Below are 24,241 nucleotides of genomic sequence, written 5' to 3'. Positions count from 1 at the left end.
AACGGCCAGTTATACCCTGGACCCCAGAGGGTTAAAGGCTAAAAGCAAAGTTGTCACCAAGTACTGTTTATATTTGTGTGTATTGCTGCAGCTTCTTTGAGTATTAGCTTGGTGCCTTTGGGTGAAATAATGGTAATATGACTGATCCATATGCTCACAAAGAATAGCCACTTGTTTCTGTGCTACCAAAAGTTCCCCGGCTTTCATTCAAAATGTGTTTATCATCAGCACCGACACATTAAACTACTTAAACATTATAAATGTGTTCAAGCTCACACTGAGGCCTGTGGGGCACAATCAGCCACTGAGACAGTTCACACATTTATATGTGTTTGTACATGAATGTTTCATACTTTAAGAGTGCCTGTTTATTTAAGGGAGATGAACAAAGTACATTGGAATTGCACATAATAATATCATAGATGATAAATTAAATAGATTTTAAGTAGATGCTTGTGCATTCTTAAAGTCTCATATGTTGAATTGAACTATGTGATCTGTTCAAAGCCTCCCAGTCAGTGCTGTTCTCCATGCCTGTCTGACTGTGCATGATGTTATCAGCACAAACACTTTAAAAGTGATCATTTAGGACTTCAGCAATAATACAGACAGCAATGTAGTTAGCAACAAAACAGTTTTATTGGGAATTAACTTAAAAAACAAACATCAGTCTCCTATTTTCTATCACACAGGAAAGAAGCATCAATATCTGATAAGACGTATTTATTTATTTTATTTTATTTTTTGGGGGGGGGGGGGGGGGGGTTCAACAGGAGAAGAATATCTCTAACAAGTTGATTTGTTAACATCTTAATTTTTAAGTGAAATGTGCATGTTGAGTTTATACACCATGTATATAAGGCGACCGTCCTTTTGCAGTATTTTTGTGTGCTGCGTTTTTCTGTCTTAACAAAAGGGGAACAAATGTGTTTAAGTTCACCCAGGATGATTTGTTTTAATTTTCACATGGTCTTACTGAGGTAATGCGAAAAGACTATGTGCACCTTAGCATATGCTACTTCCGGTGGCACCCAAAATGCACACAGATGGAAGCAAAAGGTGAACTTAAATACAGCTTTAATGCTGGACGACAAAACAGAAAACTGGCTGAAGTAAAATACAAAATAAACTTACGAGGTTGGACAGTCTTCGTTGCGTTGCTGTAACGTTATCGACCTACAAATCCAGCCTGCAAAGGATGCAGCCCCTGAATTTGGACACAGCTACGATACTGGAGACGGCTTCTTCTTGTTTTTGGTTTGAACACTAGCTGACCTGATCGTGACTAGTCAACGAATCGTGGCAACCCCAGTTGTTATTATTGGATGACTCTACACAGGTTTAGCTGAGAGGTCGGTGACAGAAAGTGATTATAGGGTTGTAGCTTACACCGTCCCGATCATTGTGTTCTTATTTCTTAGAGCAAAAGAAGTGTCAGTCTGGACAAATGAACAGAAAAACTAAACAGAGGCAGATTCTGTTGGCATTGATATTTTTTATATTGTCATTTGTGCTAAAATATATAGATATAGAATCATCGCCTTTATCTGTCCTAATATGGCTATAATTATGAAGAAGTCAGACAGTCAGAGGATTTATTTTCAACCTTCTACTATTTCCTTTATCTGTGTCTGTGCTGACAAAATGTGCTTTCTTTATTTAGAGTGCAGCTTAGTCCAGAGATGAGCTATGTTATACATTAGGAAAGCACCATGTTCAGTTTCTTCTAAAGTGCAAGACTTCACACCTTTAAATGTTTGTTTGAGACATGACTTATTACAAGTTCCTGTTTTTATAGTTTAGCAAGGTGCTTGTTTCTGCTTTTCTGCATACCTCATACACACGGTTTAAGTTCATTGAAAGGTCGAGTGTCTATGTATGGTATAGCTGGAAACACGCACGCACACACACACACACACACACACACACACACACACACACACACACATGCAGTCTGAGCAGAAGAAAAGCTGCTCTGGAAACATGAGCAACAGTTTGACAGGTGACCAGAAAGATGGTGAAGCTCAGCAAACACGAAGCAATTTGATACCAGAACAAAAGAGAAATGTCTCCCAAGAACAGCAACGACTTCACAGTTTAAAGAAGAGCGATGATTCATAACCATCAAAGAGCAACTCAGAGGATAAACAGAAGAAAAGTGATTTGATTGAGAGGAGAGTGATTCTCAGAGACGGTCACTGAACAGGAGACGTGACGACTTTCAGGACGCCTCACTGACATTAATTGATGCAGATGATGATTTAGACTGTGACTAACCCAAAGATAACAGTTATATTTGTTACCATATAAGATATTTTGACTCTAAATGATGTATTTTTTATTATCGTAAAGCATTTCTAAAACCAGTAACACTGAGATTTTATCCACTTCTGTCTGTAGTTTTGTGTCATGGTCACAAGTCTGTGAAAACAAAGTGAGTGTAATCTCTAAGAGTTCAAACTTAAGTGCAAATTAAAATATTTTGATGAAAAAAAACCATCAGAAATGTTTACACGAACCAAATCACAAAAATTGGAAGATGGAGGATGGAAAACATGGAAAACAATCAGGTACTGAGCAGAATTAAAGTGTGGAAATGTCACATCAGGTGTTCAGCATTAAAGGGGACATGAAACACTACATGTATAAATGCTGATGTACATCATGGAGCCCAGCTCTCAAAAACTGACACAGATGTAACTCTGACTGTGAAGCTTCATTTAAGAAATAAGTGCTTAGAGTTATAAAAAGATGTTCAGCGCCATCTTCTGTCAGTACAGAGCATCACATCACCAGGTCAGTTGGCTCGTTTCAGTCAAAGACTCACATCAGTTTATGTTAAGTAACTAATAGCAGAACCAATAACTCAGTGAAAATAAGGACACTTAAACTAAACATCAGTTTAATGGGGTCACTGTTGTGCTGCTCTCAGCTGCAACAATGAGTTTTATGTTAAAACGGAGGATATACTGTCTGCTTTCACCGTCTGTCTCTTTAGCAGTAAGAGGTTCTGCGCTGTTTGGTTAGCTGCACTGACACAGGAAAATCCAGCTGTTAGCTGTAATGTTCAGGTCTGTGAAGCACTTTATGAACGAGGACTTCATGAAGGAGAGTCTGTTTGACATGTTTTGTGAACTTTACGTTCTTATTTCTTAAATCCAGTTTCACAGACAGTCACATCTGAGTCAGTGTTTGAGAGCAGGGCTCTAAGATGTAAATTATCATTTATACATGTGGTGTTTTTTAACGTCCACTATAAAGGACAAATGTAATTTCATGCATTTGAACCTGTTTTACATACAAGAACATGTTTGAGTAAATATTTAACAATTTTTCACGTAGAACCACTTAACAGTGTCCCAGCTGTAGATCTTCTGTCGTGAGCTGAGAAAAGAAGTGTTTCTATAATCTGCTGCAGAGGACTGTGGAAATGTTTGCTGCATAAATCAGCAGCTACAAACACTGAGAACCTGCCTGGATATCAGCATAAGGACGTGTGTGAGGGGTCACTGGCTGCCCCTGTGTCTGTCCCACCTGTGTTGGAGAACAATAAGGTTTATTATAAAAGCATTGTCTCCCCTTGATGCAAAGTGAAGTTCTGTTTTGTGTTTGAGTCTTTGCAGGTGTGTAATGTTACTGTACCTTATTGGATTTGTTTAGAAGGCGCAGACAGACTCTGTATCTGTGTGGACGAGGAAACCATCTGGTTTTACTTTCATGTAAACATCTGGCCTCAGACACATAACTTATCATTTGTAATTTGTTCTGTGTTGTAAAGATTTTTTTTAAAACATGTGAAGCTGAAACACTTCTCCATCTTCTTCTGTATCAGTAAAAAAAACATTAAGACCTCTCAGTACTGACAGTGACTTGAAAAAGTATCATACCCTTTGAACGTTTACACATTTTGTCACCTTACAACCACCAACTTAAATGTTTTTACTGGGATGTTCTGTGATAGACCAACACAAATAGTGCAGAACTGTGAAGTGGTATGAAAATGATACATGGATTTCAAAATTTTAAGCAAATAAAACTCTGAAAAGTGTGGCATGCATTTGTTTTCAACCCACCTTCGTCAATACTTTGTAGAGACACTGCTCGCTGCATTTACAGCTGCAAGTCTTTCGGGGTTTGTCTTTACCAGCTTTGCACATCTACAGACTGAAATGTTTGCCAATTATTTGTTGCAAAATGGCTCAAGCTCAGCCAGACTGTGAACAGCAATTTTTCAAGTCTTGCCACAGATGCTCAGTGGGATTTAGGTCTGGACTTTGACTGAGCCATTCTAACACAAGAATATTCTTTGATCTAAACCAGGGGCAGGCTGGTGTCCTGCAGGTTTTAGAGATCACCCTGGGTTTGCAGTTGTAGCATGCTTTTTCCATTTTTGGATGATGGATTGAACAATACTCCTTGAGATGTTCAAAGCTTGGGATATTTTTTTATTACCTAACCCTGCTTTAAACTTATCTCCAACTTTATCCCTGACCTGTCTGGTGAGTTCCTTGGTCTTCATGATGCTGTTTGTTCACTAATGTTCTCTAACAAACCACTGAGGCCTCCACAGAGCAGCTAAATAGGTGACTTCTGAAGGTAAATGAATGCACTGGATTTTAATGAGGGATATCAGAGTACAGGTGGCTGAAAACAAATGCACGCCACACTTTTCAGATTTTTACTTGTTTAAAATTTTGAAAACCATGTATCATTTTCATATCACTTCATAATTATGTGCTACGTTGTGTTGGTCTATCACAGAAAATCTCAATTAAAAAAAAGGTGTCAAAATGTGTAGAAGTGCAACAGGTATGAATACTTAAGCTCATGCTTTGTTCAGATTGATCAGAACTAAATACACAGATTAAAAAAGATGAAAAGAACAAAATAATACATTTGAATAAATGTATTATTCAAATGGGGGGGAATAAATGTCCCCCCTCCCAGCCCCAAAATTAATTTCATACTAATAAAAAAAACTTTCCAAACCAGGTTTTCTTTTTATAAAATTAACTTTGGTGTACTCACTCTTAGTTCTAAGATCTTTAAACTCAATAAGAGAGGAGGTGATGTCATCGTATTCATCTGAACCTGAAATGTTCATATTTTTATTTACAGGATTGTAAAAACATTTCACATGAAATTAGACTCATTAAATCAAAAACAAGTTTCATCTCTAACTGCTCTGTGATTTCCAGCACATATACTGTACCATTTCTGTTTTTCACTTGTGTGACTGATTCATAGACGTCAGCAGTACCTAAAGAAAAAAACAAGCCAGGCTCACATTAATCATTTTATTACAGTTACACTAAAGATCAGAGCAAACACAGAAACACTGTGTGAGTCAAAACCAGGACTGTAAGATCTTTAAATGTTCTTTAAAAAACTGCTGAACACAAACTGAACCTGATAAATGTTCGTGTTAATGGAGGTTTAATAAAAGTCAGTATCCATCCATCCATTCGCTTCTGCTTATCCTTTTCAGGGGCGCTGGAGTCTATCCCAGCTGTCATAGGTCGAGAGGCAGGCTACACCCTTAATGTGTGTGTATGTGTTAGTCCCCATAGGGAAATCGTTCCTCTGCATTTAACCCATTCACCCAGTGAAGCAGTGGGCAGCCACCAATGCAGCGCCCGGGGAGCAGTGTGTAGGTACGGTACCTTGCTCAGGGGTACCTCAGGGTAGCCGTCCAGTGGAGTTGAACCCCCGACCTTCCGATCATGGGGCCACCACTCTACCTACTGAGCTATCCCTGGACAGGTCGCCAGTCTGTCGCAGGGCTCACACACAGGGACAGACAACCATTCGTGCTCACATTCACTCCCACATTCACACCTATGGGCAATTTAGATTGATCAATTAGCCTTTCCCCACTAAAAGTCAATATAAATAATGATGATAAAGATGGTTTAAATACTGACCATGTTGAAGAGAGCCGTACACATGAGTTTCATTCAGGTTGACTCCATGATTTGTGGAGGAGCCCGGACTGTGACTCTCAGACTGGATCGACCTAAAACAGGAAATAAACATAACTGTCATGGTCCTCGGTCTTTTGACCCAACGGTTTGTGTTTTTCATTATTATGATATTGTGTTTGTTCTGATTGTGTACTGGGGTTTAGACTTTTTAGTTCCCAAAGTTTGGTTTCTGTGTTTCCTCTGTTTAGTGTCTGTACCGTGTCTCTGTGCATTTCCTGTTTTATTGTGAAGATCCATGTCTTCTGTTAGTGTGTTCAGTTTATGTTTTCCCCTGTCTCGTCAGTTCAATTTGGTTCAGCTGTGTCTTCCTCCTGTTTGCTATTCCACGTTTCCCTCTGTGTGTATTTATAGTGTGTGTCCTCGTGTGCTTGTTGCTGGTTTGTCTGTTCTTTCCCTGCATCATTCTGTGTCGTCTCCCGTGTCTCCCTGCATCATCATTTTGCCTTTGCTGTTTCTGTTTGTTTCACCTCTTTATGAATAAAACTCATTTGCATCTCAGCTGCCTGCATCTTGGGTCCTAATTCTCAGCCTCCACTCATCTGCCACGGCAGACGTGACAGCAATAAATTCAAAAGTAACTGATGTTTGTTTAAAATAATAATAAAAAGTATTTTACCAACCTGGTGAAGCAGGAATCTGTAAGATAAGATAAGAATACTTTATTAATCTCAGAGGAAACTAAGCGGTCACAGTGGCTCAAAGACAGTAAGAACAGTAACTGACTAAACTAAATAATATAATATATCACAAAGTATGAATAATAATGCACACCACAAAAAGTAGAGAATTTCAATTCTGTTGTACCAGCTGCAAATGGCAGCATTTCATCGTGTAGTCGATGAATGTTAGTAGCAGCAGGTATAGAGTATTGCACATTGAGATATTTACAGACACCAGTGTTTGCATGTGTGCTTTCACATGATGATGTATGTTGTAGAGTCTGACAGCAGCTGGAAGGAAAGATCTCCTAAATCTCTCCTTCACACTGTGGGTGCAGCAGCCTGTCACTGCAGGAGCTGCTCAGTGCTGTCAGAGTGACCTGCGTGGGGTGGGAGGTGTTATCTAACAGGGGTTACAGCTGAGCCACCATCCTGTCACTGACTACCTCCACTGGGTCATGAGGACGTCCCAGAACAGAGCTGGTCTTCTTCATCAGACTGTTCAGATTCTTTCAATTACAATTATTATGTTTAAATGTTTCACTGATATTTTGTGTCATCAGATCAGAATGAATGTTTGAATATTTAAAGTGAATGTAGTAAATAATCTCTGTAAAACTATCTATTAGTGAAATGTTCATATTTTATTTACAGGTTTGTAAAAACATATCACATTAAATTAGTTTCATTAAATCAAAAACAAGTTTCATCTCTAACTGCTCTGTGATTTCCAGCACATATACTGTACCATTTCTATTTTTCACTTGTGTGACTGATTCATAGACGTCAGCAGTACCTAAAGAAAAAAACAAGCCAGGCTCACATTAATCATTTTATTACAGTTACACTAAAGATCAGAGCAAAAACAGAAACACTGTGTGAGTCAAAACCAGGACTGTAAGATCTTTAAATGTTATAAAAAACTGCTGAACACAAACTGAACCTGAGAATGTTTGTGTTAATGGAGGTTTAATAAAAGTAAATATTAATAATGATAATAAAGACTGTTTTTCAATGCTGACCATGTTGAAGAGAGCCGTACTCATGAGTTTCATTCTGGTTGACTCCATGATTTGTGGAGGAGCCCGGACTGTGACTCTCAGACTGGATCGACCTGAAACAGGAAATAAACACAATAAACTCAAAAGTAACTGATGTTTGTTTAAAATTATAATAAAAAGTATTTTACCAACCTGGTGAAGCAGGAATCTGTGAAAGAGACAAATGTTATTACACATGTTTGTCATGTATAAATTGTTCCACTGATATTTTGTGTCATGAGATCAGAATACATGTATATGTGTGAATAATTAAAGTGTATGTAGTAAATAAACTCTCTAATACAGCATGAAAAGAAGAGGCTCTTACACTTGGACTGTCTGCAGCGATACAACAAGAGCAGGAGAATAATAATGAGAGAGACTCCACAAACCAGTCCAACCATCAACCACACAGGAAATGAAGAGCTGTCAGCTCCTGACACAGTTACTGTGACAACAAACAATAATTAATTATTAATAAAGTGTAAAAGAAGAACTCTGAGAGCACAAATCTCTGCTAAGGCAGCTCACTCTGTTGACAGTATTTACTTTTAAAGGAACAATATTGTATTTTCAGTGTATTTATTTTGTTTTATTTGTACTGTGAGAAGTTTGTAGTTCAGTAAAAATAAGTCCAAAGGCAGATTTGTTTCAACATGACAACAAGAGCAGATGTGAAATGTAAAAGTGAGGTCAGAGGTCAAACAAATGATATTTTAAATCTTTATACAGTACTTTCTATATGTTGACAAGACACAACACCTTTGTAAGAATCATAGTTTTTTATGTCATAAGGATTTTTTTTAGTCATAAAGTTGACCTTGAAGACCTCGGTGGCTGTAGCCAAATGTTAATGGATAGTTAACATGACTGCAGCTCGTCAGTGAGGTAACCAGGCAGGTCTGCTGGGATCCTTTCTAGGAAAATAAGATTTGTATGCTAACAGATTTTCCCCTTGTTTCAGTTTCTTCATGCTTCAAGATTTGTTTTCATGCCATCATTCACCTCCAGTCAGACGCCTGCCACCTTGGGTCATTGCCCCCCTATTCACCACCACCGCTGCCCCCCTCGGAGCCTCTTCCTCACTTGCCTGCCTGCCCATCGTTCAGCAGTTTCCACAGACCTCTGCCTTCATCCACTAAACCCAGCTAGTCTGGACTCCAAGTAAGGCATTGTTGCAGCCACTTTATGAACACTCTCTGTCTTGTCACATTCCCTCAGATTTCCTGCCCTAACTGCTCTCTCCTCTCCCACAGATCTGCCGCCCTCACGCTGTTATGTCCGCTCCTCTGGCCTGTCTCTCTCACCTCAGTTAAGATGTTTTTGTAGGACTCACTCCTTAAGTTTAGGTTCATTTATGTTTTGTTCTTGTTGACTGAGTCAAAGCTCACAATCTGTTGTGTTAAATAAATTATCCTTTGTGTGAATAAAGAAACTTTCACTCATTACATCCTCTGCTGTTTTCACCTGAGTCCATCACTTGAGTCCTGAATCACAACAATATTAAACCTGACAATATAGAGATATTATATAATAGTTTTATAAAGTTCTGACTAAATAGACTCAGGTGGCTTCAAACATTAAAAGAGATAATATGATGTTATTTCTCAGTCATGAAACTCATTTACAGAAAGACACACTGTTTTGATCCTGCTCACCTTTAACTGACATCCAGCTCTGTGCTGACTCTCTTCCTGAGTACTGACACTTGTAGAAACCTTCATCAGACTTTGACACTGCAGAGATCTTCAGCTCCCCTCGGGTATCATTTTGAATAAGTTTGTCATTGTGATAGAAAAACACATTGGAAAGTATTTTTTGTGTTCTCAAACTGCAGCTCAGATTAACAGAAGCTCCCTCAGTCACAGGATGAACAGGACTCACCAGGATAGGAACATTACCATCATCTGTGAAACAATCACACACAATTGTTTCAGTCAGACCAGCTGGTGCACACTTTGAGAAAAAGCTGTGAGTCGTGTCTCATGATCTACATGCAGACCTGGTTTTCTGAGTGATTATGAGGACTGGAAATATAGTTGGGATGTTCCCTGCAGGAGTCAAATTATTGACGGTGACATTATTGAATGGTTGAAGGTGAAATTGTAAATGTTTGTATGTTTGTGTTATTTTGCATGACGTGTTTCCCAAATTTCTCCCTATTGAGACATTAAAGGTTCATCTAATGTGACGACAGAGATGTTGAGCTTTGTTGAGTTTTATTCTGACAGAGAAAATAAAAAATACTGTTGGCAAATTAAGACAAACTGGATTATGAAAGGATGAAATGAGACCAACAATCAAGAATATTTTGATGCTTTTCTGTCTAAAATTGTCTGAATTTTGTTTTGTTTTGCCACATAGAATTACTTCACATAGAGCAAAGCTGGGACAAATGTTCATGTGACGTCTAAATCACTCAGATCCAAGAAGTAAATGTATAATAACATACTCTGTACAGTGATGTTGACTGCACTGCTGAACTCTCCTGATCCAGACTCACACCAGTACACTCCAGTATGTGACTTTGATGTGTTGATGTCACATGTGGATCCAGTCATTCTCCTACAGTCAGAGAGTCGGCCGTCCTCAGAGAACTTCCTCACTCTCCACTCAGTGAAGTTTCCCTCACAGGTCAGTGAGACAGAGTCAGAGGTGAAGTGTTGCACTCTGTCAGGACTCACTGTGAGAGACGCTGCTGAATGAACATCTGGAAACAACATGCAGTGAAGAGACAAAGCTCACAGATGTTAGGATTCAAAATATCACAGTGAAAATATTTGTTTGTTTGAAGCTTTTGTTTTGAAAATCAAATTTAATAGTTCAATATGATAAAGTGTTTGTTTGGTGAGACAACACTGAGTCTGACAACAAGCCCTGAATCACACAGACAGTCAAATCAATGGAAAACAAAGGAGCCGAATACTGACATGTTTAAGATGATCTAACCCACATGCTTTATCTGCTGGCAGCTCATGTAGAGCTTGGTACACGTCATGTGACATCATGAGCTTTGAGTCATCACTCTCAGCATCATCCACCTGATACAGATCACTCTGAACACACTTCAGTCATTTGCTGTAATGTTTCTGTCATAATTCTGTGATATTGTCTGTTTCACAGATTCCTTCTACAGTGAGATATTTTGCAGCAGCAGGACCAAAACTAAAAACCTTTGAAGTATATTTTAAATGAACAATAACAGCAGCTGTTATTTGTGACGTCTTCTTCTAGCGTCCATCTGTAGTCAGTGTTTGTCTTGTATTTGTCAGAGCTGTTAACCTGCCTGCTGACATCTTTGTTTCTTTATTAACTATATTTGACTTTTTTATCTGAACACCTACCTGAGCACTAAACAAAGAGTCTTAACTGTGTAAATCCTGTCTGTGCACCAAGTAAAAATAATCAGTACAAACAGAAACATGAGTTTAAATATCAAAACATTTAAAATCTCATAGATGTCTTTTGTTTTTCATGTTATCACATTAAATAAAAACTGAAAAATAAGAAAAGGAAACGAAGAAATTCAGTTTGGTTTGATCACAGAGAGAAAGGAAAACATTCAGTTCAGTTCTTCTTTTGGGGAGTTTTAATGTACACAGGCATAAATGGTTGTCATGGAGATGAGATTTTAATGGTCTAAATGTTGTTGAATAAAAATGATGACCTAACATGAGCTCATTGAAAGGACAGAGAAACAAACTGACCTGCAGACCAGACAAACTTTGGTTGACTGTGATCAGTGTGATACTCTGGGTCTCCTCTTCCAGCTCTGCACACATATCCTGCTGTGTGTGTCTGTCCATGAATGATGTAGGAGTCCTGTGCAGTCCCACTGCCATCAGGTAGCAGCTCATAACTGGAGGATTTCTCTGATAGATCAGGAACAGCTTTATACCAGTAGAAGCTCCATCCTGCAGACGGATGTTCAACCTCACAGTTCAGAGTTACTGAGGCTCCAGGACTCAGCCATGATGGAGACACAGTGAGGACAGGATGGGGTTTATCTGTTCAACAAAGATTTTCTCTCAGTGAACATGTAGTACAGTCTCTGAACAGTGAGCTCAGTTTATACAAAGAATAATAATCTCAGTCTATATGAACAGAAACACATTTTACAAAGTGTTCAAACAGCTTAAAGAAAATATGACTGCAAGCAGGAGAAACCTGAGTGAGGGGAAGAGATTCAACAGCAGAGCAAGTTATAAACAGATGCATTTTTACTTCCAGTCTTTCACAGTGATGGTGTCCAACTTCAGACCTGGTGGATAAAATCTGTTTGATGCAGTTTAAATTAGGATTTGGTGAGTCACAGTTGGTTTGCTTTGGTGTCAGTTAGCATGCTATGTGCTTGTTCTTTACTAAATCTGATGTTGAAGCCTCTGATAGCTAAGATGAGACCTAGTAAGGTTGTTTTATATTCTTTTGCTGTGGAAGCTGACCTTTCCTGTCGATGTGCACAGATGTCTTTAGGCCACATTAATAAGCACGCTGCGATTACAGGGAGCAGTTTGGATGTGATTTCCAGCTGAACTGTTAGGAATGCTGGAATAAGACTTCAGTGTTTATGTTGCACAACAGGCCAGGTTAATTAGTCGAGTGCAGATCTTGGCGTTGAAACCTGATACTGCTGAACCTTAATGATCCACCTCTAGGAGATCTGAACTTCCACTGAAATCTTCTGTTCCTAATAATAATGTATACTTTATTGATCCCCATGGGGAAACTCCTCTCTGCATTTAACCCATTCACTCAGTGAAGCAGTTAGCAGCCACTGGCCGCCCGGGGAGCAGTGTGTAGGGATGGTACCTTGCTCAGGAGTACCTCAGGGTAGCCGTTCAGTGGATTAGAACCCCCGACCTTAAGACCTTAACAAAACCCCTGGATTCCTGATGGATCAACTGATATTCCAGAGAAACTGACTCACACTTCTGAACTGTGACACGACTCCACCATAAACTCTGTTACTGCGACACACAGAGGATTTAATCCAAGAACTGATTCCACACCAGACTGTGACTGTGAAAGGTTTCTCTGTAAATCTGTGGACAGCTGATTTTGTGCTTTCAGTGTTGTAATTCCATTCATTGTGTTGGTGTTGTACTGGTAACTCACTCTGTTACTGATTATTCCTAAACAGCCACTCTGCAGGTCTAGTGAGTAAACTGAGTCGACTCATATTGATCAGAGTTTGAAGAGCAGCTGAAAGAAAGCTGGTTAACCCTGAAGGAGCTAACACAGGTTAACTTGTAGTTAACACAGATAAGAGTCAAACTAACTTGAACTGGACAGAGAGAGAGACATTTATTTATATTATTGTTTTACTTTTATTTATTTTACTCTGGTTTTTGGATGCATAAATTAATGTAAACTGGAAACTGTTTGTATATTTCCGTGCCTTCTGTTTCCCAAAAACAAGTTCAAAGTTCACCCTGATCTGTTATTTTAGGGCAGCTAGGTATAAACTGCTGGTGAGAACAAAGACTCTGGTCCTAGTTATCTGTAAATGTCTATGTAACCCATGGTTATTTTTATTGTAAATGGAATTTTTTTTAAGTTTTACTTTTTGTTAAGTATAAGTTTTCCTATGTACCTTGAATGCACCGCAGCGCTGCTCTACGGTGTGCATTATATGTGCTCCATATTGACTGCGCAGAGCAAGGTACATCTCTGTATATTGCACTGTGTTTAATGGGTAAAAGAGCTCCATGAAACTTTGTTTTGAGCAGTGATTTTGTTTTGTAGATGCACAAAGCTGTTGTGGAACTTTCAATCCTGTTGAGCTACAGAGTTAATGTATTGTGTGAAGAATATCCTGGTGAGTCTCGAATTATGCAAATTGAATTTTGATTCACAGTCCGGTTTCAAAGTTATAAAATCGGTCAGGATATGATGTTTTGTTGGAAATGTGATTGCAGAAGCTGTTAAGGATTTCTTAGCTGTGTTAGCCCTGTGAGAAGTATGCTAGCATACCCACATGTGCTCCCTGGGCTAATGTGCTTGCATGAGACACTTTTCATGGTTCACTTGATTTGCACTAAAATGTATAATATATGTATTGTTATTGGCCAGTAAGAACTGCCCAAGGGTTGTATTGAAGCAATCAAGTGATGAATAACTGTTTTCCAGTATGGTGTTTTTTTCTTTTTTTGCATTGTTGATTTGTTTGTCAGCGAAGCAGCTAATAAAGCATGATGGAATACAATTTTGCATCTTTCTTGTAAGATTCTATAATAGAATGAAACAATAATGCCAGTCATAAATAAAGACAAATTGAATGAATTACGAAACACTCATTTTTTTTCTATTAGATCCAAAAATGTTGTGTAATACTACAACCTGAAACAACAAATAGTTTGCGTTTGCCTGTACAGGAGATAAAGGAAAATAATTTAACAACAGCTGTGAAATGGAATAGTCCAAATCACCAAAGTAAAAAGGACCTGGGCTTGTTGCAGGGATCTGAAGTTAATAAACATCCTGTGAGTGTATGCACTAACACTTAGGACCATATAATAATAAAATGTGCGTGATGAAAGTTGGGCAGCACGCTAACGTCCTTACTTCACTCTGTATGCTCGTATGGGTCTGACCCTTTTACTCCTTTGATTTTTTTCCTCGTCCTTTTTTTTTTTTTTTTTTGCCTTTTCGTCAAGTCTGTCTTTGTACGGACCTGCCGTGTTGTCCGTCGTTTTGTACATAACTGTTTTTGGGGCAAATAAAATGCAAGTAGGGATTAAAACCGCAGAATTAACGATTACCGGTGCTGGAAATACTAGTGCTTGATGCAGTGTTTTGATTTTGTTGCCACGGGTACCCACAAAGCAATGCGTGAAAGTATGGCCGCATGAAAATGAGGCCATATTGTTGTCTGCAGTTCAGAGTTCATTAAGTGAAAAAGATGCAGTGTGTGTTTCTGATGAGAGCAGACTCTTTAACTAAAGCCTCTAAGATTAATTTAAAAGAGGTAACATGTTAAAAACAACTGAAGTAACTGCATCATATGTTGGTGCAACAGGTAAAAAATAAAAATAAGACGAATGCAGAAGAGAAAATATTGGATGTTACTGTTGTTCTTAGTGGATGTGGTGGAGCAGCTGAAACAGGTTCAGCATTTGTTCTGCACTTCATGTATTAGAGCTGCACAGCAGAGAAGTTACTCTGATATGTTTTGTTCTCTTGAATGTGCATAAAAAGCTGCTTTTTACAGTTTTTTGTTATCAGAATAAAAGAAAAATATTTTACTTAACAGCACAAAAGAAACAGCTACAAAGCTGCAAAACAAGTGATTTCACTTATTTTGATGGCAGATGATGTGGATGAAACTTACTTAATACAGTCAGTCTGATGATATCACTCCACTCTGTTAACAAATAGTCCCTTCTGCCCCGGCAGCTGTATCCTTCACCATCAGATTCAGTAACTGTGATTCTGTATTCACTGGATGTTCCACGTATGTTTTTCTGGCCTCGTCTCCATTCATACGTCCACTGAGCTCCTTCACCTCCCCGAATCTCACATCTGACAGTGACTGTCTCACCGCTGTATATCGGAGTCCAGGATGGCTGCAGGGTCACAGTGGGCTTAGTGGGAGCTGTTCACATAAGAATAATCCAGTTAGAAGAAGAGAAACATAAAAACATGGCTTTTTATAACATAAGAGGAGAGTGACTGCAAAACAGCTGATTCACAGACAAACAGTTGAAACTTTAAAACAAAGTCACATCGTAACAATTTCAAACTGTAACACAACATGTTTTACAAAGTGTGCAGTTTTTACTTTGCACAGTTATCATCTTTTGTTCAGATTCCAAAAGTTACAGATTATTTTTCATGAGTTGACAGCAGATTAAGAAGACTGGAAGAAATCATCATGTGAGAAACATTTTCTAAAAGTTGTGATGAGGTCATCATGTGAAACTGGTGCAGTTGCTGATTTGGGACATTGGAGTGTGTCACACTTGTAGTTATTGTATAACAAACAGGTTCTTGTGGCTCTGACTGATTTTCCATGAACTAAACTGTACCAGTTTCACATGATGACCTCATCAGAACCTTTATTTTTCATTTATTTGAAAAAAATTAATTGATTCCATGAACAACAATTACAGGAATGAATCTAAGTGGAACCTGTAATGTAGCAGAACAGTCTCTAATAAAATGAGGTTATATTGTAGCCAAACCTGAAACGTCGAGGAATTAATGTAAAAATGCTAAAAACAAAGGAAGTAACTGATCTGCAGTGATAAACTCCACATGTGCAGCCATGAGGTCAAGATGGGAGCGACTGGGATTATTACATTTGGACTGATTTTTTTTCATCAAACTAACAAAATCTTTTTCAGATGTTTCACTGAGCGATTATTAAATATTTTATAATGACATTTAAAGATATTTTAAACTGCTTTTTATCCGAAACAACAAAATAAACCTACAGTGCTGTTGAAAGACAAAGTGTTTGGTTGAGTTGATGAAACATTGTGCAGTATAAATTAAAATATGTGAAATATGTCCAACTTACTTATTACTCTCAATGGGGTGCTATTACTCCACTCTGTCCAGGAAGAGCTTCTTGTGGACCGGCAGCTGTATCCTCCACCATCAGACTCAGTAACACTGTTGATTCTGTATTCATTGGACGTTTCAGGTATGTTTGACTGGCCTCGTCTCCATTCATACGTCCACTGAGCTCCTTCACCTCCCTGAATCTCACATCTGACAGTGACTGTATCACCGCTGTATATCTGAGTCCAGAACGGCTGCAGGGTCACAGTGGGCTTAGGAGGAGCTGTTCAAATAAAAAATATAACATCATCAGACTTATAGAAATATGAAATGATCATTAAAGCTTTCTTGGTTTTATTGCTCTTGTTCGTGGTAATCACATTTTTTTTCATCGCAGTGTCAATTTGACTGAAAATCAACATTAAAAATGTTAATAAAAACAAACAGATTAAACCTGGTAATTTGCTGATATTTAGACTCTGCCAGCAGAGTGACTGAAAACAACCAGGTGTGCACAAATCTAAACTGTGACACTGAACATCAACACAAAAACACACAATATCATGTAAACAACTTCAGTTTCTCAGATTTTACATTGCATAAACAATTTTTATAGTCAAATATTGACCGAAACTAGACTGGAAAAGAATTACATTCTTATTTTGCCCCAAACTCATTATGTTTAATTTGGCAAATTAAAGATAAATAAAGTTTAAAAAAAAAAAACTGCTGCTATGAGTAAACATACCAGCAGTTAGAGAAAGGCTAACGTAGCAGAGCAGTCTCTCCTAAAATGAGGCCAAATTGTAGTCAAATCGAAACTTGCTAAATGCTAAAACAAAAGAACAGCATCATGACACTGAGCTGCAGTGATGAAAACTCCACATGTGCAACAACTGAGGTGAAGAAACTGGGATCATTACGTTTGTATTTCATTTTTCATCAAACCTACTGAATATGTCCAACTTACATGATACAGTTAATTTGGTGACATCACTCCACTTTGTCCAGGAGGAGCTTCTTTTACCCCGGCAGCTGTATTCTCCACTGTCAGACTTAGTAGCTCTGCTGATTGTGTATTCTCTGGATGTTGGAGGTGTGTTTAACTTGGCTGGTCTCCATTCATACGTCCACTGAGCTCCTTCACCTCCCTGAATCTCACATCTGACAGTGACTGTCTCACCGCTGTATATCACACCGCTGTATATCTGAGTCCCGGATGGCTGCAGGGTCACAGTGGGCTTAGGAGGAGCTGTTCAAAAAAAATATATATCATTAGCAGACTGATACTTGGCTTGAAAATCAAAAGGTTCTTTTTTTTTTTAAATAAATAAATTAAACCAGGTAATTTACTGATCTTTTCATATTTAACAATTTACTTGTTTCTACATCTTCATATTTACATATGTAGACATTTATGAACATATAATCCATGAGCAGTCAGTTAGCTCTTGTTTGCTAACAATGCTGTTAAACTTCCAGCAATGGATTCAAAGCTGGAGGCTGCTCTGCTCTCATAAAGTGATTATTAGTTCATAAATGGTGAAAAAAAAAGTCTTCATGTAGCAACAAAGTCAAAACTACACAAAACCTTTGTAAAAACATTTATCTGAGTTCAGTTTTACAGAAAATAATCTTCCTTCAGAGTAAAATTAATTTCTTATTTTGCCCAAAACTCGTGATGTTTAATTTGGAAAGTGTAAAGATAAATAAAGTAAAAAAAAAACACTGCTGCTATGAGTAAACATACCAGCAGTTAGAGAAAGGCTAATGTAGCAGAGCAGTCTCTCCTAAAATGAGGCCAAATTGTAGTCAAATGGAAAGTTTGAGGAATTAGAAAAAGAAAAATGCTAAAAGAAAAGATCTGCATCATGACACTGAGCTGCAGTGATGCAAACTCCACATGTGCAACAACTGAGGTGAAGAAACTGGGATCATTACATCTGTTTTTCATTTTTCATCAAATTTACTGAATATATATTTTTGTGAATGATTACTGTTACATTAAAAATTAATTTACACTACTTTTGTTGTTATTTTGTATAAAATGTGTGAAATAAATTAACATTAAAGTATCCTGTCATGTGATCAACTTACATGATACAGATAATGAGATGATGTCACTCCACTGTGTGTAGAAATTTCCCCTTCTTCCTATGCAGCTGTATCCTCCACTGTCAGACTCAGTAGCTTTGATAATTCTGTATTCCTTGGATTTTTCATGTATGTTTGACCAGTCTTGCCTCCATTCATACGTCCACTGAGCTCCTTCACCTCCCTGAATCTCACATCTGACAGTGACTGTCTCACCGCTGTATATCTGAGCCCAGGATGGCTGCAGGGTCACAGTGGGCTTAGGAGGAGCTGTTAAAAATATATCATGAGCAGGCTTATAGAAATACAAATTTAACGCTGTCCTGCCTTTTTTGCTCTGGTTAATGGGAATAATATTTTTGCATCGTGTTGGAAATATGACTTGCAATACAAAATGTTCTGACATGTTGATTATTACTTAAAGAGATAAAGAGATGCATTTCTGATGTCATATGAGTCTGAAATGTAGGTTTCTTCGAATTCTACTTTTTTTGTTATTGCCTTGAAATTTTCCAGCAGAGCAGCAGCTGATGGCAGCATGTGTTCAGCATGTGTTCAGCGTGTGTTCAGCCGAGGAGATTCAGTGACAACATTTAAAGCTTTGTCCGAGTTTAGCTGGAGGACATTAGCTCACATTCAGTTTGAGCCTCAAAGTCATCAGTCATTAAGAGAACTCAACATGCCAGGGTCACATGGTCTAAGTACAGCATATCTTTGTGTCATCAGCATATGCAAAATAAGAAGATGCACCATGTGTCTCCATTACATGTCCAATACTAAGGACATATAAGGAGAGCAGGATCAGACTGACTCTGGTCGTGTCCAAATTCATGGGCTGCATCCTCCTGAGGCCGCATTTGTAGACCGATTACGTCACAGCGACGCGCCGAAGGCTGTTCAAATTCGTAGACTGCTCCGAATGCAGCCGACAAATGCGTCCTCCTTTTCCCCGAATTTGAAGGATGGGTCGGGTGTGTCCTTCGTGGCCCACCATATCCCAGAATTCATAGCGCGGCCCAGCCAAACTCCAGTTTCCAGCAATGGCGGCCGCTACTAAGTTTTAAAATTACTCTTACTAATCTTTCTGGGTCACAAAATAAACTTTTAACATATTTTCAGGCGTGAAAGTAGTTGTGTAAACATCAAATATCTGCTTGGTTAATCAAGATATCGCATATTTGCCAAAGTGCTTCGATGTTTTCGGAGACGTCTGCTACCCACCAGCTCGACAGCTAGCCAGGAGCCCGAGGGTTACTGATGCGGCCGAGAACGGCACAACTCCTGGCACATCATTTTCAGATCATCGCGGACTTTCGCTACTCGGGTTAAACGTAATATATAATTCACTTAGACAACCTAAAAATGTTATTGTTGGGCTTTTTTCAGTGTTTTGTTTGTTCGTGAGTAAATCGGTTTGGCTGAGATTAAAGTTATTAGATTAGATAAAATAAAACTTTATTAATCCCCCTCCTCCTTGGTTTTTACACAGCTGACTAAACGTCAAACAGAAACCTGATTAAACATAAGTATGAGACAGTCGAGAATTTACGCCAGTGTCCTGTTATATTTTAGATAGCAAGGAGCAGACGGCTGAGTTTATTAAACTCCACCGAGACAGCGGCGACGCTAATCAGAAGGCTAGACCGTCCAATTTCACGGCCGTTTACTTCCGGCCAACCCGTTCTCACTCCCAAAGCGTAACATTTTACGCTAGGTGACAAATCGTCACCATATTACGTTTTCGGCTACCCACCACGTTCCTAAATGACGACCTCGGAAAAAGAGGAAATATGAGAACCGTCTTGACTGAACCTACACATGTTCGCTCTTTTTCTTCAAATCGCTTAGAAACACGCTATTTAACATCATTAAAGTCCTGGATAAGGTCAGGAATAAGGTTATGGTTAGGGCTAGGGATAAGGTTAGGTTTAGGGCTGGAATACAGGGCTGGAACGTCTATTACCGCGGGAGCGTCATTGCACTGGATTCCAGCCATAACCCGCCACGTACCATAAGAACGCCGAAGGTCTCCTTTCGCGTTCCTCAGGAACGCCGCGGGACGTGACAAAACGTCGACATGTTACGCCTCGGGAGTGAGAACGCTCTGTTCCGGCCTACCCGACCTTCTGAGGACCCGGCCCACATAGACCGCGAAGGCCGGGTCCTCAGGACGATGCAGCCCATTATCGCGATAACAGCGTATGTCCCCCCCCTCGGCCAATGCGGATGCAGCCTGTGACTCTCTCCACTCTGTGGTCAGCAGACTGCAAACACAATCACCGAGAGCCCTTCTCATAATATCAGGGGACTTCAATCATGCCTCACTGGACTCCACACTGCCCACCTTCACCCAGTATGTGACCTGCCCAACCAGAGTCAATAAAACACTGGACTTACTGTATGCCAATGCAGAAGAGGCATACAGTTCATCACCTCTCCCTCCCCTAGGCAGATCTGATCACAACCTGGTGCACCTTGTCCCTGTGTATGAGCCCTTAGTGCGCAGGGAGCCACCAGCCACCCGCACAGTACAGAGATGGTCGGAGGAGAGCGAGGAGGCTCTTAAGGATTGTTTTGAGTCGACTGTGTGGGAGGTGATTTGTGATGACCACGGAGAGGACATCGACAGCCTGGTGACATGCATTACTGACTATATAAATTTCTGTGTGGATAACACCGTACCTACCAGGACTGTACGGTGTTTCTCCAACAACAAACCTTGGATTACCCCAGAAATTAAAACCGTCCTCAAGCAGAAGAGGAGGGCCTTCAAATCCAGAGACAAAGAGGAGTTGAAAAGGGTGCAGAGAGAGCTGAGGGGACTGATAAGGAATGGGAAGGACAGCTACAGGCAGAAGATGGAGAACCAGCTTCAACAAAACAACGTTGGTGAAGTTTGGAGAGGCCTCAGAACCATCTCGGGCCACAAACAGCAGAACTCTCTGCCTGGGAGGGATGTGAGGTGGGCAAATGAACTGAATCATTTCTTCAACAGATTTGATTCAACCATGAGGCAGTCTGCAACATCGGCTGCAGACTCACCCACCCCCACTGCTGCTGTTCCACCTCAGACTCTTCACACCTCCTCTATTCACCCTGCTCACTCCCCCCCACCCCCAACTACAGCATCCAATACACACTCAACACAAAGCTCCAGCCTGTCTCTCTCAACCACCCAGGTTAGGAGGGAACTGAGGAGGATTAATGGCAAGAAGGCAGCGGGTCCAGATGGCATCAGCTCGAGGGTCGTCAGGTCCTGCGCGGACCAACTGTGTGGGGTGATGGAGCACCTCTTCAACCTGAGCCTGAGGTTGGGAAGAGTCCCACAGCTCTGGAAAACCTCCTGTGTTGTACCAGTGCCAAAGACTTCACGCCCCAAGGACCTCAACAGCTACAGGCCGGTGGCTCTGACATCCCACCTGATGAAGACCCTGGAGCGGTTGGTCCTGGCTCAGCTTCGGCGCCTAATAAGCTCATCACTGGAGCCACTTCAGTTTGCCTACCAGCCTGGCATTGGAGCGGATGATGCCGTCATTCACCTCCTACATCGTTCCCTCGCTCACCTGGAGACCGCTGGAAGCACTGTGAGAATCATGTTCTTTGATTTCTCCAGTGCCTTCAACACCATTCTTCCCTCGGTTCTAAAGGACAAGCTGGTGAACTCTGAAGTGGACCATCACCTCACTACCTGGATTTTGGACTACCTCACCGGCCGACCACAGTATGTGAGGACTCAGGGCTGTGTGTCGGACAGGGTCGTCTGCAGTACGGGGGCCCCACAGGGAACGGTTCTGGCTCCGTTCCTCTTCACCATCTACACTGCAGACTTCTCCCACAATTCCACCCAGTGCTTCCTGCAGAAGTTCTCTGATGACTCTGCAATAGTCGGCCTCATCACTGATGGGGACGACAAGGAGTACAGAGGTCTGACCCAAGACTTTGTGGACTGGTGCCAGCTGAACTACCTCCAGATCAACGCCAGTAAAACCAAGGAACTGGTGGTAGACTTCCGCAGGCACAAGCATTCTCCACTGCAACCACTGAACATCCAAGGTATGGACATTGAGGCTGTGGACAGCTACAGATACCTTGGTGTTCATCTGAACAATAGACTGGACTGGACTCATAACTCAGACGCCCTCTACAGGAAAGGGCAGAGCAGGCTGTACCTGCTGCGGAGACTCAGGTCATTTGGAGTGGAGGGCCCACTCCTGAAGACCTTCTATGACTCTGTGGTGGCTTCTGCTATCTTTTATGGTGTGGTCTGCTGGGGCGGCAGCATCTCTGCTGGGGACAGGAAGAGACTGAACAGGGTGATCCGAAGGGCCAGCTCTGTTCTAGGATGCCCTCTGGACCCAGTGGAGGTGGTGAGTGACAGGAGAATGGTGGCTAAGCTGTCATCACTGTTGGACAACATCTCCCACCCCATGCAGCAGACTGTGACAGCACTGAGCAGCTCCTTCAGTGGGAGACTGCGGCACCCACGGTGTGGGACGGAGAGATTTCGCAGGTCTTTCCTCCCCACTGCTGTCAGACTCCATAATAAAGACTTTAACTGATCAAACACACACATCCATACATATGCAATAATACTAAGTGCAATAATCCTTTCTGTCATCGTTGTATTTTTACTCAGTTGTATATAGCATTTGTATTTGTATTCTATTTTTATCTTATTGTATATTTATTTTATTTTATTCTACTGTATATAGTATTTTATTTTATTCTATTCTGTACAGTTGTGTACTGTATTTATTTTTATTGTATCCTAATTTTTGCCTCATAACTTTTGCACTGTCCACTTCCTGCTGTGACAAAACAAATTTCCCACGTGTGGGACTAATAAAGGTTATCTTATCTTATCTTATCTTATCTTATCTTATCTTATCTTATGAATTTGGACACGACCTCTATTGTGCTGAACACAACAGTAGTTTTGCCAAAATCTGTTTGTAATTTTATAGTCCAAGTCCAAACTTTTCTGAACCAGTCAATTCATACAAACTTTTAAAAGATAATCAGGAATGTAAACATGTCACAGGAAACTGTTTACAACATCAAGCACGTGGGCTCAACAAAAATCACATGTTTACTAAAAACTTCATCAGCAGCAGATCAAGGTAACTCTCACTAATGTTCCATAAACAGCTGATCCACATATGGAGCTGTTCTACATTAGAGGTTTTTCTTGTGTCATTGAAGGTGAGACTCGTGAACACCTGTGGTGGGTGTGGTTTGGAGCTCAGTTGCAGGACAGGGGTGGAGCAGCAGGTTGAGGGGACAGCATCAGGGGTGGGTGGCAGAAACAGCTGATCCCAGCCGCACTAATGACCTTTTCCCTTATTTTAGTAGCTGCACGTGTCTGGAGGAGGAGAGTCAGACTGAGGCTGAGAGTCAGAGTGGAGCAGAATGGAGCAAATGGCTCCAGCGTGTGTGTGTGTGTGTGTGTGTGTGTGTGTGTGTGTGTGTGTGTGTGCGCGCGGAAATAGAAATAAAAAGTGAGAACAGAATCCAAAAGCTCTCTACTTGTGTGTGTTTGGGGGTGTGGTGCCAGGGAAAAGTGGCAGAGTGCTACAACTACTATGTTTTCATCAATTTCAAAATGCCATCTTGAACATGAAACCAAAAGAAAGCTGTAATGAGAAAGGCTTAAATATCAGACCAGCGTCTGATATAATTCAACTACATTTTGGTCAAACCTGAAAGCTCGAGGATTTAATGTAAAAATGCTAAGAAAAAAAAAGACCTGATGGAACTGCAGCAATAGAATCCACATGTGGAAATCTTTTTGCCTTCCAGATACATTTGGATATTAAACAAAAAAAATAGTATTATTGAAAGTATTGATATTAAAAATATTTTGTTGTGTCATTGGATGAAACATCATGCAATGTAAATTAAAAAGAGTGAAATATGTCCAGCTTACATGATACGGTCAGTGTGATGATGTCACTCCACT

General features: G+C 40.1%; 1 protein-coding gene across 1 annotated transcript in view; it reads right to left on the bottom strand.

Moving 5' to 3' along the window:
* Positions 1–7,056: 7,056 nt before the first annotated feature.
* The window catches only part of LOC147335616 (high affinity immunoglobulin gamma Fc receptor I-like), a 33,474-nt gene continuing 16,289 nt past the window's right edge, over positions 7,057–24,241 (bottom strand). Inside the window, exons 3-9 of the mRNA XM_086286086.1 lie at positions 10,136–10,393; positions 9,343–9,590; positions 8,012–8,141; positions 7,837–7,852; positions 7,666–7,757; positions 7,361–7,439; positions 7,057–7,141 (exon numbers count right to left, since the gene is read on the bottom strand). Of these exons, the coding sequence (XP_086142212.1) occupies positions 7,057–7,141; positions 7,361–7,439; positions 7,666–7,757; positions 7,837–7,852; positions 8,012–8,141; positions 9,343–9,590; positions 10,136–10,393 (908 nt within the window). The remainder of the gene's footprint in view (positions 7,142–7,360; positions 7,440–7,665; positions 7,758–7,836; positions 7,853–8,011; positions 8,142–9,342; positions 9,591–10,135; positions 10,394–24,241) is intronic.

Source organism: Aulonocara sp. 'chitande type north' Nkhata Bay, linkage group LG3, assembly GCF_057382095.1.
Source record: "Aulonocara sp. 'chitande type north' Nkhata Bay isolate Kocher_YH1m ecotype deep benthic linkage group LG3, A_spYH_male_GT1.1, whole genome shotgun sequence".
Classification (NCBI taxonomy): domain Eukaryota; kingdom Metazoa; phylum Chordata; class Actinopteri; order Cichliformes; family Cichlidae; genus Aulonocara; species Aulonocara sp. 'chitande type north' Nkhata Bay.
Note: the sequence above shows the minus strand (reverse complement) of the source record. Positions and strands in the feature narration are given on the sequence as shown.